We start from the raw sequence: 14,736 nt of genomic DNA, 5'->3' as shown, positions 1-14,736 counted from the left end.
ACATTACAATCTGGTAACTAGATTTGTCTCTTAATTTTCTTTTGGTTTAGTTTTCGCATGCCAAATTCCGAACCAATCTATGAGTCTTCATAAAAAAAACATTTTACAAATTCGATTATTCAAAAGTTTAAATTTATTCGTAAGATCCTATGTCGAGGATAACTGTACAAGTCACATATAAATATTATATATCCAAATCAAAATTTTTTTTTGAACGGCAAATACAAATATATATTAAACTACTCCCAAATTATTCCACCTATGTAATCCAAATCAATTCCATTAAGACATCAATGTACTTTCAGTGATAATAACAAGAAATTAATTAAATTTTGGATCAAAGAGATGATATAACACAAGGTTGCACAAAGTAACAGAATAACCGCCCAAGTCACATGAACTCTTCCAAATTAAATCTTAGGTCCTAGAACCATATATAAAGTTTGAAAAACTATGAAATAAAAGTTTTAACAATTACAAGCTATAAAATAAAAACCCTTCAATCTGAGCTCCAACACCTCTTCTTTATGTAAACTCCAGAAAACAAGCTTGCTTCTTGTATTTCAAGTGGGATTGTTTAAAAGATATGCACGATATCATAAGCAAATCTTTTTTCACGTCAAGGTAAATCATAAATGGTGTGAATTAGAATAACCAAACAAAAAGATCAACAACTATGTTGCTATTTCCTGCAATTTACCCAACAAATATGTAAAAAATTGAAGAAGAATGAGCAAATGATATAAGGATACGTCCAGAACAGCACGAATGACTGCAAAAAGAGAAATTGATGGCTGATTAAGATATGAAATATGGATTGTATTGAATGAAAATTGCATGATTAACAGATTTGAGAAATTACCAAAAGGCCCCCTAGGAAGCCATCAAGCAGAACCCTATTCCAGGTATCGAAATATGAATGGATTGAAAAACCTGCCTTGGCTGTTAAACAAACAGATGTAATAGCCATGACAAGACAATAAATAACAAATCCCATGAGCCCATTTACTCCCAAAATTCCAGCAATCACTCCACCAATGATGGACATGAATGTTCGACTGCATCAACATTCAAACAACAACCATTACATTTTATAATTTATAGTATATTATTATTGTTTAGATCTATCAATTGATTAGGGTTACAACAATCTACTTTAGATCAAAGTATGCAAAGAAAACTGACCTGTAGTATATCACCTTCATGTTGCTTTGCATATTCTCAATATTGAAAGTTGGTATTTCCTTCTCACTAGATTTCTTTCCAGATACGCTTGAATCCATAGTCTCCACCTTTTGTAATTTTCATGAAAATAAAAAGATGTATTCAGTAAATTCAGATTCTTTTTTGATTTTTGAGGCTCAAAATAATCAGATTTGGTGAAGCACACAATGCGTTGCTGCAGGAAGGTTTGTAAAATTAGCTAAACTATCCTTAATTTCGATAAAATGGTTATCTGATTATCCAGATTCAGATTTCACACAGACAGGTAAAGGGAAGAGTCAATTGTGCAAGAATTCATCTTCCAGAACCAATCGAAACTTATCTTCCAGCTACTATTTAATTAAATCCGATCGAAGTTACATAAGACCTAAAAAATCCTAAAAATCCATGTCAATTTTGAAGTAATTCAATTTAACAGACATTAAAGCTACAAGGATCTAAAATTCAGTATCAGTATCTACCTGTTGTCGATATATATAGCAGAATTTAGGAGGAGGCGTAGAATCGGAATGCCGCAGTGATTGGTGCTTACGAAGTAGGGTTTACCCGTCACTTTGTTAATCTCTCCGAGATTTCTTTAGATCATTCAGGTTAATCTACAAGCCTAAAAAAAATTGGGTATAAATTATCAGTATCACGTGACGCACGTGCTAAGGGAAGTTGCAAAAAGAAATAGATGTGAGCTCTAGTCACAGGCCGATATCCCGTGACCGTGTTGACCAAAAAGACAAAGACCATGCCACTGGAATAGCTTGCCATTGGGTTCAAAAGGGGAAGTCCTAGCCCAAGAGACGTTGTTATGCTAGTCGTTGTTGTCTGGCCGACTCGCTGAAGTGTGTGACAATGAAGGGGGTCGTAGCATTCTAGAGATACAACTGGTCGGGGGCTAGTGCTGCTTCCATGATGAGCCCATGGCAGGGCGAAACCAGTTGGCGTGTGTAACATGGGAGGGCTGGTATCGGGGTTTTATGGGGTAGCTCGGTACGCCGCACGGGTAAGGAGTAATGCCGAACTTGTGTCCGTGATAAGTGGTATCAGAGCCAAACGACAAAGGGACATGCCACTATCATCGTACATATTCGTGGGGTCCGTAGAAGTATGGACTTGCTGGTGGGTTGCTGCGAAGTCAAGAACAATACACCGATGAATGCTCTACCTCCTTGAAGGAAGTAATGGGGGTGGCCACATGCCGAGAATTCCGACTTCGAAGTATAAAGGTTGGGATCCAGTGTAGTGGTACGCGATTATACTTGGCATAAGAAGAAAGACCATTTCGAAAAGACAAAAGTTCATCTTCCATCGCACGAGGACGTGCGATAATTTTACGGTGGGAGAGTGTCACGGGCTGATATCCCGTGACCGTGTTGACCAAGAAAACAAAGACCATGCCACTGGAATAGCTTGCCATTGGGTTCAAAAAGGGGCGTCCTAGCCCAAGGGACGTTGTTATGCTAGTCGTTGCTGTCTGGCCGAGTCGCTGAAGTGTGTGACAATGAAGGGGGTCGTAGCGTTCTAGAGATACAACTGATCGGGGGCTAGTGCCGCTTCCCTGATGAGCCCATGGCGAGGCAAAACCAGTTGGCGTGTGTAACATGGGAGGGCTGGTATCGAGGTTTTATGGCGTACCTCGGTACGCCGCACGGGCAAGGAGTAACGTCAAACTTATGTCTGTGACACCTATCCCCGTTTATATAGGGATCAGATATATGTACTAATTATTCCATAACAAATTGGTATTAAAACGTGAAAGAAACATATCTCCTATAATAAATGAACAAATTGGTATTAGAACGTGAAAGAAACATATCTACTATAATAAATGAAGATAATTTTGTCATATATCAATTTCTAATGAGTTTTGATATTTGTCATTTTGTGATATTTTTTAAATAAATAATATCCACATGTCAATTTATGGTTTTTTTCAATTTTTAAAATTAAAAAGCCAAATAATATTTATACTTATATATATAAAGTATCAAATGTAATAAATATTATACTAAATTGCAATTAATATGTTCTTCATTCCTTATTTCAAAATTGTATTTTAATAAATACTTATTATTTACATTTTAATATTTTATTTTCTTTAATCAACCCGTGTAATACATGCATTTACACATAGTTTTTTTTTATCAAAGTGCGTTGTAGGGTTGTGTATGAGGCGGTTTAGTTTGATTTTTAGCCAAAACCGAACCATAACCATTATAAGTGGTTTATGCATTTTGGTAGCCATTGGGTATTGATTAATATTGGTTTTGGTTAACGTTTTTGTCGGTTAATGGTTAATGGTTATGGTTAATTGTTAGTATTGGTTAATCATAATGGTGGAAAATAAGATAAAGGGAAATTGAGTAATCTAACTCATATAAATGACCTCTTTAAGAATATATATATATATATATATATATATATATATATATATATATATATATATATATATTGATATATATATATATATATATATATATATATATATATATATATATATATATATATATATATATATATATATATATATATATATATATATATATCAGTGTTGCAAAAATCGGTCTAGGCGGCCGATTAATCGGCGTCTAGGCGCTAGGCGGACACCAACCGCCTACAAATAGGGGTTAAAGGGTTGGCTAGTCGCTCATGGTCAATATCGGTCAAAATCGGTCCAATTCGGTCCAAATCGGACTAAATCGGACCAACTTGGACATCAAATTGGACCAAATCGGTCTAGCTAATTCCAAGGGTCCCGCCAGCTCAAAGGAGCCGGCTTGCCAAAAACATTGTTGGGCTTGGTTTTACAAGAGATACAAGCTCCTTTTATGGAGCAAGTTTTCCTTTAAAGAATGCTCCCACCAGCGATGTGGGATGAACTTTTAATTATTTAATATCTCTTTTTCGCATCTCTTTCTTCCCTAGCTTTTTCTCTCGATCTATAACCTGCTGTCTTCAATTGCTTGTTGTCTTTTCAATTAAATTTTCATTGATTCTGTGTTTCAATAAATTTTCACAGCTTCAGTTAATCCCGATAACTCCCAAATTTTCACAGCTTCTTTGCATCTCTTTTTCCCCACTATGTGTGTATGTAAGTAACAGGCGATCGAGGACACCTCCATAGCAACCACCTCTGCAACAAACCATATCGACAACCCATGTCTTCGTCTTCAACTCTCATTTGTTGTTGTCTTCGTCTTCAATTCTCATACCTGCAACAAACCACCGAGAACACCTCCATAGCAACCACCTCTGATGCTTTCGTGTTATTTCCAGCTCCAAACCATCTCCTTATACCCCTTGAACCACCATCAACCATCGATATCAATAGTCACTGAGAAATACGTTTCTTCCAAGTATGAAATTCGGAATTGATTTTGTAAGAGGAATAACTAAGAACCACGTAGCATGGAAAACCGATACCGATCCTTCAGTAGGTGAATACACGAACGGGTTTGATTCCAAAGGGTACCCACAGATTCCTGAATGATTTTGAATCCAAATTATGTTTGTGACATTCAACGGCTCATTTGGATCGAAAGAATGCAAGTATTGGATCTTTATTTGAGTGCACAAATGGATAAATGTGATCGACTGATCGACTGATCGATATGGATTATATAGTCCTTATGGTGTTTGTGACATTGGTGAGAATCAAGCTAGCATGCCAAGTGTTTGACAAAATGCTTAAGAGAAGAAATATCCAAATTGAAAAGAAAAATAAATTATGTATTACATATTTATTATTTGTTAACTTGTTTACTTTTATTCTTAGTATTAAAGTTATATTTATTAAACTTAATAATATTTTTAATAATTAATGGTCCCCGATTAATCCCCGCCTAGCCGATTAATCGCTTGACCCCAGTCCACCGCCGAGCTACCGTCGAGCGATTTCTACAACATTGATATATATATATATATATATATATATATATATATATATATATATATATATATATATATATATATATATATATATATAAAGTAACAACATTCTCCGGAACACATTGTTCCGAAGAAGTCTCCGTAATTTCGGAGTAGGATTTCGGATCATGGTTCCGGGATACATTTTTTTTGCGTGTAACATGTGTTTTTTCTTTTAGTATAAGTTTTGGTTTTATATAATGTATACAGTTTGCTTTTATAAAATGTATAACTTTTGGTTTTATAAAATATAAAATGCAATTAAAATCAATAAACTAATAAATACATAAACTATATAAAGGATGTGTATGTAGGTCATATTACAAATACGATGTTCAAATTATCTTTCTCCTTGTTCCCAAAAAAATTTCCGCTAGTTGTTTTCGATAATCCATAGCCCATGGACCGGTTTTAGCCTCTAAAGAAATCAATTTCCCGGTGATCAACGCCTCTAGGAACCAACACAAAAACACCTCACAATCCCCTCTACTGTCAATCTATTGTGGTGCGTCTATGGCCTTTTCTAGGGTCATCTTGAAGCTCTCAAGTGGGATTGAATCAGTTAGTTCGATACCCCAGTAGTTGACTACCACTAGCAGTTTGTGGATGCGGGCTTTCGTACCTATAAATCAATCCTCATTTTCTGAACAGTAGTGGCCATTCTAATGACTATCGTTAGTCATTTTGAATGTCTTCAAATCCAAAGCACCCAAAAACCAATGAGCTTGTGGTATGCTGATTGGGATGTAAAGCTACAAAAAAAAGTTAGAAATAATTAATTAATATATAAAAACTCAGGTAATGTAATCCAAACAAAATTATACCGTATCATACTCTGCCCAAGCCGAGTAAACGGATCTGTCAGCCATGTCACTCCAGTCAAATGTATTAGCATTAAAATTTGACGACACAACCGTCCAACTAGCATCATCCGCTCTACGCTCTAACAACAATGAGATCCACATCATGATGTGCTGCCAGTTAATTTTTTTTTTGCAGTAAAGTAAGTATTGTTATTAGAAGCGTAGTATGTAATGAGCACATAATTATATTACTTACATCACATGACAACCATCATTCATGACTATCCATATATAACTCTGTCGAAAACTCAATCGTAGCAAAACCGGTCAAATAACTGTAACCAAACAACAACGAACCATCCCGTTCTTTATATACACTGCATACGGTAGTGTCACACCCCGAAACCGATGGCGGAAACGTTCCGGGGCGGATGTGACGTCATGTAAAGTATCACAACCAATGTACATAGCAAGCATAGTAAACACAACCATTACATTACATAAGAAAGTTTTACATTTGTTCGAAAATAAAGTACTACAAGTTTTCTTAGATACATTGGTTAGAACAAAAGTAAAGACGAGTCTTCTATATGCGCCGTCTTCTTCAAAAGGTTAACAGGAGTACCTGTCTATGGATGCCCTGAGAATACAAGCAGTTTTAAAATATCAGCATAAAGCTGGTGAGTTCATAAGCGGTTTGTTTTCTGGAAAAAGATTCAGTTTCTTTTTGTTTCATGAACAGTTGATATCCAAGAAAATCCCGTATTTTCTTATAAAAGTAGTTTGGTTATCCCTTTTGTTACACAGTTTGAATCAAGAAAATCCTGCAAATTTCCTTATGAAAATATGATTTGATTTCTCGTTAGATGTACCATACAACCTTGTTTATGAAAAGTTTCGTTATCCCAAGAAAACCCTATGTTTTCTTATGTAAAGCATTCGTTGGTTATCGGTTCTGAAATGATGTGTACAAGTACCTACCATACTTGTATCGTTTGAGTGAAACATACTGAATGACTGGTATCCCGTAGTAAGCGTATTAGTTTTGACACGTACACAAAACTAATAAGTAGGTAGTGAACTGGTAGTAATTAAAGTCAGTTATTACTAGAAGGTTAGTTCACTAGGTTCGTTATTACTTTATCAGTAAAATTCCATTATCTAAGTTGCGAGTTCCATAACCATACGTTAGACTAGACATGGCAATAAGTGGTCCATCGTCATTTTATGACTTTTGTCACCCATGGACCTGACGATCCAACTGTAGCTAGCAGCAGGGTGCGGGGTAGTCAGTCCCGTATAGATCTATACACTCAAGTCATGCTCTCCCTCCAAGAGATTCTGGTTACGGGAGTAGTCCTCCACTCTCGTAATCTGTGTGGAGTGTTACCGAGGACGTGTCTCCAATCATAAGAATAATGAACTTTACAAGTAATAGTATTGAAAATCCCGTTTTATGAAATGACATGTAATCCTTGTGAAATGTAAAAGTGTAACATTTTATAATAAGTTTCACAACTGGTTTTGAAAACTAACTCCACGAGTTAGACGGTTGGTTAAAACGGATTTCAATGTTTAAAATCATATTGAGCATGTAGTATTGTTATACGATAAAATCGATTTGAGTACAAGTTTCCTTGTACTTTTGCTTGTATTCCCCCCTGAAAACATGAAAAAAACATAGAAAATGGTGTAGGGGTATGAACTCACCTGACGAGAATGTGCTGATTTAGATGCTAAGTATTCAGTTTAGGGCTTGAACACGCGTGAGGTTCCTAGGTAACATGAAGAGATACATAATTGTATCAAATTAGACTTTGATTTACCAAGATAGTAGGACAATACACACCGAGGCACGAAAAACACTTCAATTCAAGTGTTAGGGATGGTACGGGTTGCATCTAAGGAGTGTAGGACCTAGATATGGTGTTTACTCTTCAAGTGTAAACCCTTAGGGGAGTTTACGGTTTAAAGACCATATTCCCCACGAGTTTACGGCCGTAAACTCATGGGTGTGGTGGTTTGAGTTGTCACACCCCCAAACCGAGGATGGCGGAAACGTCCGGGGGTGGAGGACTTCATGTATAATATCATAACAACAATTGCAATAGTAATTCAAGTAAACACAACCAATATATATATATATAATATATATATATATATATATATAATTGAAAAGTTACATCATTATGATTTACATGTTATAAATCAATTACAATACATGGACAAGATAGGAAATGTTTTACGTCTTAGCATCCCATTCTCAACAACACTTGGTTACCTGTTTAATGATTTCCTAAGAGTACAAGTGGTTTGAAAAAGTGTCAACACAATGGTTGGTGAGTTCATAAGTTTTTGTTTTGTATTATTAAATGCTTTTCACATACAAACATAGTATTTGTTTTCTTTTGAAATTGGCAAACAATTGTATTCGAGATAATGGTTTATAGAATTGAAAGTTGATTAACAAAGGATAACAACAACAAATAGTCCTCACCCTATACATATACATATGTATATATATAGGATGGAGCATCTAATCATCATACACACTCAACCACGTGCGATCAATCACCTTAGCGTCCCAAGGTGGGGTGGTAAACCCAATAGCGCTATTATTGTCCATAACGTACCTCAAGAATACGGGCATAGTTATGGAGATTAGACTAAAAATACATGTAGCGTAAACAAAACAATAATAATAGTGCACTACAAATACATGTAGCGCAAACAAAACAATATTTATACAAATACTGAGTTATGTATAAATTATAGAAAACTCGTATGTGCACATGACTGCAAAATGGCGAACAACATGTACGGGAGTGGAGGCGACCGGTCATAGAACCGAAAAGCATCAGAATCACCACCATCACCGCCCGGCTCCGACGTCCCTGTGAAGGTTCTACCTCAGTCGACGGAAATCTTAGCCCGAGGGAACGAGGCAGCCGCCTCAGTCGATGTTCAAGGATGCGTCGGGCTTGATTCGATTGGAGCTTGAAGACGAAGGCAGACATGGCCGATGGTAATCATGAGAGGGGCAGCAGTAGGTGGCGGCGAAGGGTCAAATCCCGGCGAGCTCCAAGGTTTCTCTCACACCGTCGATAATCACCATTCACGGGAACAAGGAGCGGTTCAAGGGTAGATCGGGGAAAAGAGCAAGACCGGAAGCAGGAAGCCAACGATAGTGGCTTGATGAGGGTTATACGGTCGTGAGGAGGGGGAGACGACTTCTCAGGTGAGCTCTTCTTGATCCTTTTTGCTTCTTCGCCGGTATCGATCCGATTGGAGAGCAATAACAACATCAGACGATGTTTAGGGTGGGTTGGGTGGTTCCGATCGGGGAAACAGGTGGGGTCGTGAAGGTGATGGCAGTCGCTCCTCCGATTGTTATTCTTGGGTTCTTTCTCACATACTTCTGGCAGCAAACCCGTAAGGAGGAGGATGGCTGCAAATGCGGATCAACGTGGCGTTTGGGATTGTGCTTCTTCGATTGGAGGGGAGAAGAGACTCCGATGGCCATTCAGATTTCTCCTTCGACTTGATTTGGTATGAACCCTTTTTCCTTTCCTGGTTTGTTTTGACAGCATTCAATTCAGTAACAAGAGGGTTGTTTGGGTTTATTGTTGATCCGACAAGAGAGGAGAGAAGAGACGAGGTACTGCTGCCCTCTTTGATTGTCGGAGATCCCCCCTCCTGTGGGGTTTTTCTGTGATTGAAACTGAAGAAGAGGGGAAGAGAAATAGCAAAATCAAACACTGATATCGTGGGGTGTTTTGTTGTTTCAAATGACAGGAAAAAAAAACAGGAAGAAAACGGGGAGGCTGCCCCTCTTGGTCTCTCCGAAAACAGCCACCACCACCGGTGGTTCTTGGCAGAAAACAATGAAGATGAAGGGAAGGGCTGATGCTTCATCAATTGCCGGAAATCACCACTTCTGGTGATGTTCTTCATAGCCAACGATCCCAACAGCAAGGAAAGAAAGAAAGCAATTGTTTTGAGGTGAGAAATTTGGTTCATCTGTGAGCCCAGGAAAAGGAAAGTGGAAGAAGAGCCAGAATCTTGGAAGAAAACAGGCTGTCAATTGGCTGTCACTTGGCTTGTTTATTCATTTATTCATCTATTTGTATTTGTATTTATCTATTTATTTATTTGAATTTGATATATTGGTAGATGTATTTGTGTACGTATTTATATAATGTATTTGGTCTTTTTGAATTATACACAATACAAAATCTTAAGTGTATATTTATTTCGAATATATATACATTACATATCCTACATGTATTTAGATATTTGCAAAGGTAATTAACACACACACATATATTTAATAGACCCCAATTTACGTGCCATTGGTCTTTATTGCATAACGGCTCACGGGGGTTTGATCCTCGAACTCTGACCGAATTTTACCGGTTTTTACATTATCCCCCTGTTGAAGGGAATTTCGTCCCGAAATTTAAGAAAGGAGTACCTTAAGAGAAAAGTTGTGGGTTTTCGGTACCAGTTTTAATTTATTACGATATTAGATACATATGTTTGGACTAGTTTTGTGAAAACTTGCCCCATTGGGTTTGCTAATTATTTTCAAACTATATGACGAGTAATATAAAATTTACAAATATGTATAGGTTCAAAAGGATTTTATCAGATTTGAGGAATTATTTCAACCAAATGAGTTGTGTAAATTAAACTTAGCTTTGCTAATTTTATCAGTGAAATTAAAATTCTTAGTTTACTATACGAAAGATTTTGATTGATCATCAAACATTACAACCACTTAGGGTGTTAATGAAGTATACCGTTGTAGTGAACATACAATGCTTTGATTATGGATAATCGACTACAAGATAAGTTTTGTGTGCTCTTTATAGTTGCTTGCACTAAAATGTCTATTATGCAAAGTTTTGTGTGAATGAAAAAAAATATATAGGGACTTGGTTATGTTTTACAATATTGTTTGGTTATCACATTTAGTGGAATGAAATTATGAGTTAGCGATAAGAATGATAGATTTATTCTACTTTGCTGATATGGGAATTAAGGGTTCAATCATTTCTTCGTAAATTTAAAATGCTAAAGCATGACAATGTTAGAATTATAACAGAGAAGGGAACTGAATACAAAACATGTTTCTCTTCCAGATGTTATATATGTATGATAAAACTAGATTGTCTTTATACGGTTGAGGTCTTCCTTAATGAATCTGCAACTCACTAAACCTAATTCTTACTCAAACATAAATTTAAAATTCTGAAACACAAAAGAAATTTACATAAATATTGGTAGTAATGTCAAAGTATGATGTTTACAAAGAAGTTATATGAGACGTAACTACTAATGATGTCAAGTTTATTTTATTACAATGACTTGTTGTTATCATGAGAGATGAAGTATGTTGCCCAAATGAGATGCAACTGTCATATTCTCAGGGGAAACAAAGTTTGTTGCTAAAACGTGATACAAGATTTGTTGCTAAAATGAGATACACGATTTGTTGCTAGAATGAGATACCAGATTTGTTGCTAAAATGAGTATACAAGATTTGTTGATAAAACGTGATGTAAGACTCGTAGATGTACCAAGTCCCCATTCATGAGTTCATAACCCCAGCCTAATGACCGAATTGTGCCCTAGTGACTACTATGTGTATCAAAAACATAGTGTATAAAATGGTAAAATGCACTCAAGCGAATCGTGCAAGTGAGGAGTTGTCTACTTCTGGCTAGCGTTATCCATGATGACTATATACTCAAATGAGTTAATGATTAGTGTGAACTGATTCCAGGGACTTAAATGTGATAAGACCTCATGAATTGACACTAGCATACACATACAAAGCAGCTTATAACAACCAAGTTTATACGAGTCAAATAATTATAACGAACGTAAGTAGTTTAGCTACAACAAGTCATGTTTTCTTTTGCATGATTGAAGACTTGTAGTATGCAGTGAAAAGAATTTAATCTGAGGTATATGGGAACTGATACGTCGCTTCAAAGTCAAGGATTTGCAGGGTAGACATGTGAAGCATTAAATGCATGCGGCACACAAGTCAAGATTTTAGCAGTATATACTTATACGTGTGTGAATGGAAGAAGAAAGTTACGGCTCAACGAATATTTATATTCATTTCCTCTTTATTTGTTATTAATTACTTCTCCCACTTCACTTATATAATCATCACATTCTTACCGCAACTTTTAACTTCTCCCTCACAAATGGATCCACCTGCAGATCATCAAAACCCCATATATGACCTCGATTGGTTTCCGTACTTTGATCATCAAGATCTTTTCAGGTATATATAAACGTCACTCATTACCCTATCTTTCGCACAGAAAAGTGATTTTGTCTATATTGATCAAAACATGGTTTGGATTTGTAGTGATCAAAATGAGTATTTCATCGTGTTGGATTTGATTATCTTGAGTTTTGTTTTTTTTTTTTTTTTTTTTTTTGGATTTTTGCAGTGGTGACATGCTCGACCATCATAATTACGAGTTGTCGGAAAAATTGCAAGAAGTGCTTGATCAGAACGTTTCCACAGTACTTAACAAAGATCAAAACATCATTTCTAGAAATGAGTTTCACGATTTGGATCCCCTTCAAGACATAAGCTTATGGGATTGTTGGGAGGATGGTAATTTACCATTGGTTAGTTTCAGTGAAGACTGTAAATCCGGTGGTGAGGCTACAGGTAGTTCTAGTGCTGCCACCACTGATCACGGTGGCCGGAAGGTGGTAAATAGATTGAGACCATTGGAGTTTGAAGAGATAGCGAAGTACTTTGAGATGCCGATAATCATGGCAGCAAAGGAACTAGGGATAGGGTTAACATTGTTGAAGAAAAGATGCAGAGAGCTAAACATAAACAGATGGCCTCATAGAAAACTTAAGAGCCTTCAATCCCTCATTCAAAATGCCAAGGTAAACTACGATAATAACCTTCTATACATTACTCATGCATGTATGCATGCACTTGGTAACCAAAGTAGTTTTGGTATTTTCTAAAATTTTAATTATTAGTTTCTTTATAACATAAACATAGGCCTTAGGCATATGCCACATCGAATCAATTGTTTTACTACGATTTCTGATTTATATTTACATAAACTTAACTCATTGTAAATTTTATGAACTCACACGAAAAATATATTGCATCTACCTAAAAAAACTAGGAGTTGGGATTAAAGGAGGAGGTAGAGACGTTAGCAGGGCACAAGAAGATGATGGAGAAATTGCCAGGTATGGAATTGACAGAAAGAACAAAGAAGCTTAGGCAAGCTTGCTTCAAAGCTATTTATAAGAAGAGAGGACTTAAAAATCCTTAGTCCTTACCTTTTCTTTTAGCCATTTTGTTATAATTAGTGGATTTTAATCTACATTGTATGTGTTTTTCTCTTGATAGATTGATACCCTTTTTAGTTTCATTGTGTTTGTCTATTGATTTTTTTAATGCAGAAAAGTTTGTATAATTTGGGTATTATAGTTTGTAATATGTATTTAAATATATTCTAGATTGCCGACACGACTACGCTGACGACTCTATACCAGAGGTCTATATAAATAGACTTATGAATTTAGTAGGAATAACTTGATTAAAATCTTGTGATTTGTTCCATGTCTGATCCACTCCTAAGATTCACTCGACATGCCCCCAGTTATGTGTAATTAAAATTTTATTAGACTGTTGATCCTAATGAGTCTACCCTAAGTCCACAACCAAACAAGGAACAAGTCAACTATGAGAAACACGCATATGGACTTGTGAGTTATTTGTAAATTGATTATGGAAATAAAGTTTTTAGATTTGTTGAAACTTCACAAACGTACTTAGGCACATGCTAGTCAAACCCCAGATAATGTAGTTGATCAGGCTACATCTTCCCAGACTTGACTATATGTCTCTAAGCCCACCTGTGCTGTCCAACAATCGTAATATTTTTGTTCTGTACTTGTGACCCTGGTCTTTGTATGAATGTTGGTAGGTATACTTTAATTAAGAAAAACATTTATTTTCTAAAGGTATATTTATTTGGAAAATGCACAAATCAGAGACTATTAGTCCCAATTGTGTTTATAGTTTGTATATCTTATGTGGTTTGATACACTTAATTCACTATAAACTGTGCTCTGATACCAATCTGTCACACCCCCAAACCGAGGATGGCGGAAACGTCCGGGGGTGGAGGACTTCATGTATAATATCATAACAACAATTGCAATAGTAATTCAAGTAAACACAACCAATATATATATATATATATATATATAATTGAAAAGTTACATCATTATGATTTACATGTTATAAATCAATTACAATACATGGACAAGATAGGAAATGTTTTACGTCTTAGCATCCCATTCTCAACAACACTTGGTTACCTGTTTAATGATTTCCTAAGAGTACAAGTGGTTTGAAAAAGTGTCAACACAATGGTTGGTGAGTTCATAAGTTTTTGTTTTGTATTATTAAATGCTTTTCACATACAAACATAGTATTTGTTTTCTTTTGAAATTGGCAAACAATTGTATTCGAGATAATGGTTTATAGAATTGAAAGTTGATTAACAAAGGATAACAACAACAAATAGTCCTCACCCTATACATATACATATGTATATATAGGATGGAGCATCTAATCATCATACACACTCAACCACGTGCGATCAATCACCTTAGCGTCCCAAGGTGGGGTGGTAAACCCAATAGCGCTATTATTGTCCATAACGTACCTCAAGAATACGGGCATAGTTATGGAGATTAGACTAAAAATACATGTAGCGTA

The 14,736-nt window shown here is 36.0% G+C and overlaps 1 protein-coding gene across 1 annotated transcript; it reads right to left on the bottom strand.

Annotated features, from left to right (window-relative positions):
* Positions 1–305: 305 nt before the first annotated feature.
* LOC145167878 (uncharacterized) lies at positions 306–1,820 on the bottom strand. The gene is made up of 5 exons (XM_079087145.1): positions 1,686–1,820; positions 1,186–1,292; positions 863–1,058; positions 753–772; positions 306–608 (listed from the first exon to the last, which is right to left on the bottom strand). The coding sequence occupies exons 2-5, from the start codon at positions 1,281–1,283 to the stop codon at positions 578–580; spliced, it is 345 nt and encodes a 114-aa protein (XP_078943271.1). The 5' UTR covers positions 1,284–1,292; positions 1,686–1,820; the 3' UTR covers positions 306–577.
* Between the last annotated feature and the right edge of the window lie 12,916 nt (positions 1,821–14,736).

The sequence above is a fragment of the Lactuca virosa genome, chromosome 3 (genome assembly GCF_052849685.1).
Source record: "Lactuca virosa cultivar CGN04683 chromosome 3, Lactuca_virosa_CGN04683_v6, whole genome shotgun sequence".
In the NCBI taxonomy this organism is placed as follows: domain Eukaryota; kingdom Viridiplantae; phylum Streptophyta; class Magnoliopsida; order Asterales; family Asteraceae; genus Lactuca; species Lactuca virosa.
The sequence above is the reverse complement of the archived record's forward strand: the minus strand, read 5'-3'. Positions and strand labels throughout refer to the sequence as shown.

Bases quoted from the DNA above. Each gene is read 5' to 3' on its own strand.
- LOC145167878 (XM_079087145.1), bottom strand. From the start codon at position 1,283: ATGGATTCAAGCGTATCTGGAAAGAAATCTAGTGAGAAGGAAATACCA. The intron at 1,059-1,185 runs GTCAGTTTTCTT...ATGTTGATGCAG, and splicing joins ATGAAGGTGATATACTACAG to TCGAACATTCATGTCCATCA. The intron at 773-862 runs GTAATTTCTCAA...CTCTTTTTGCAG, and splicing joins GCTTCCTAGGGGGCCTTTTG to TCATTCGTGCTGTTCTGGAC.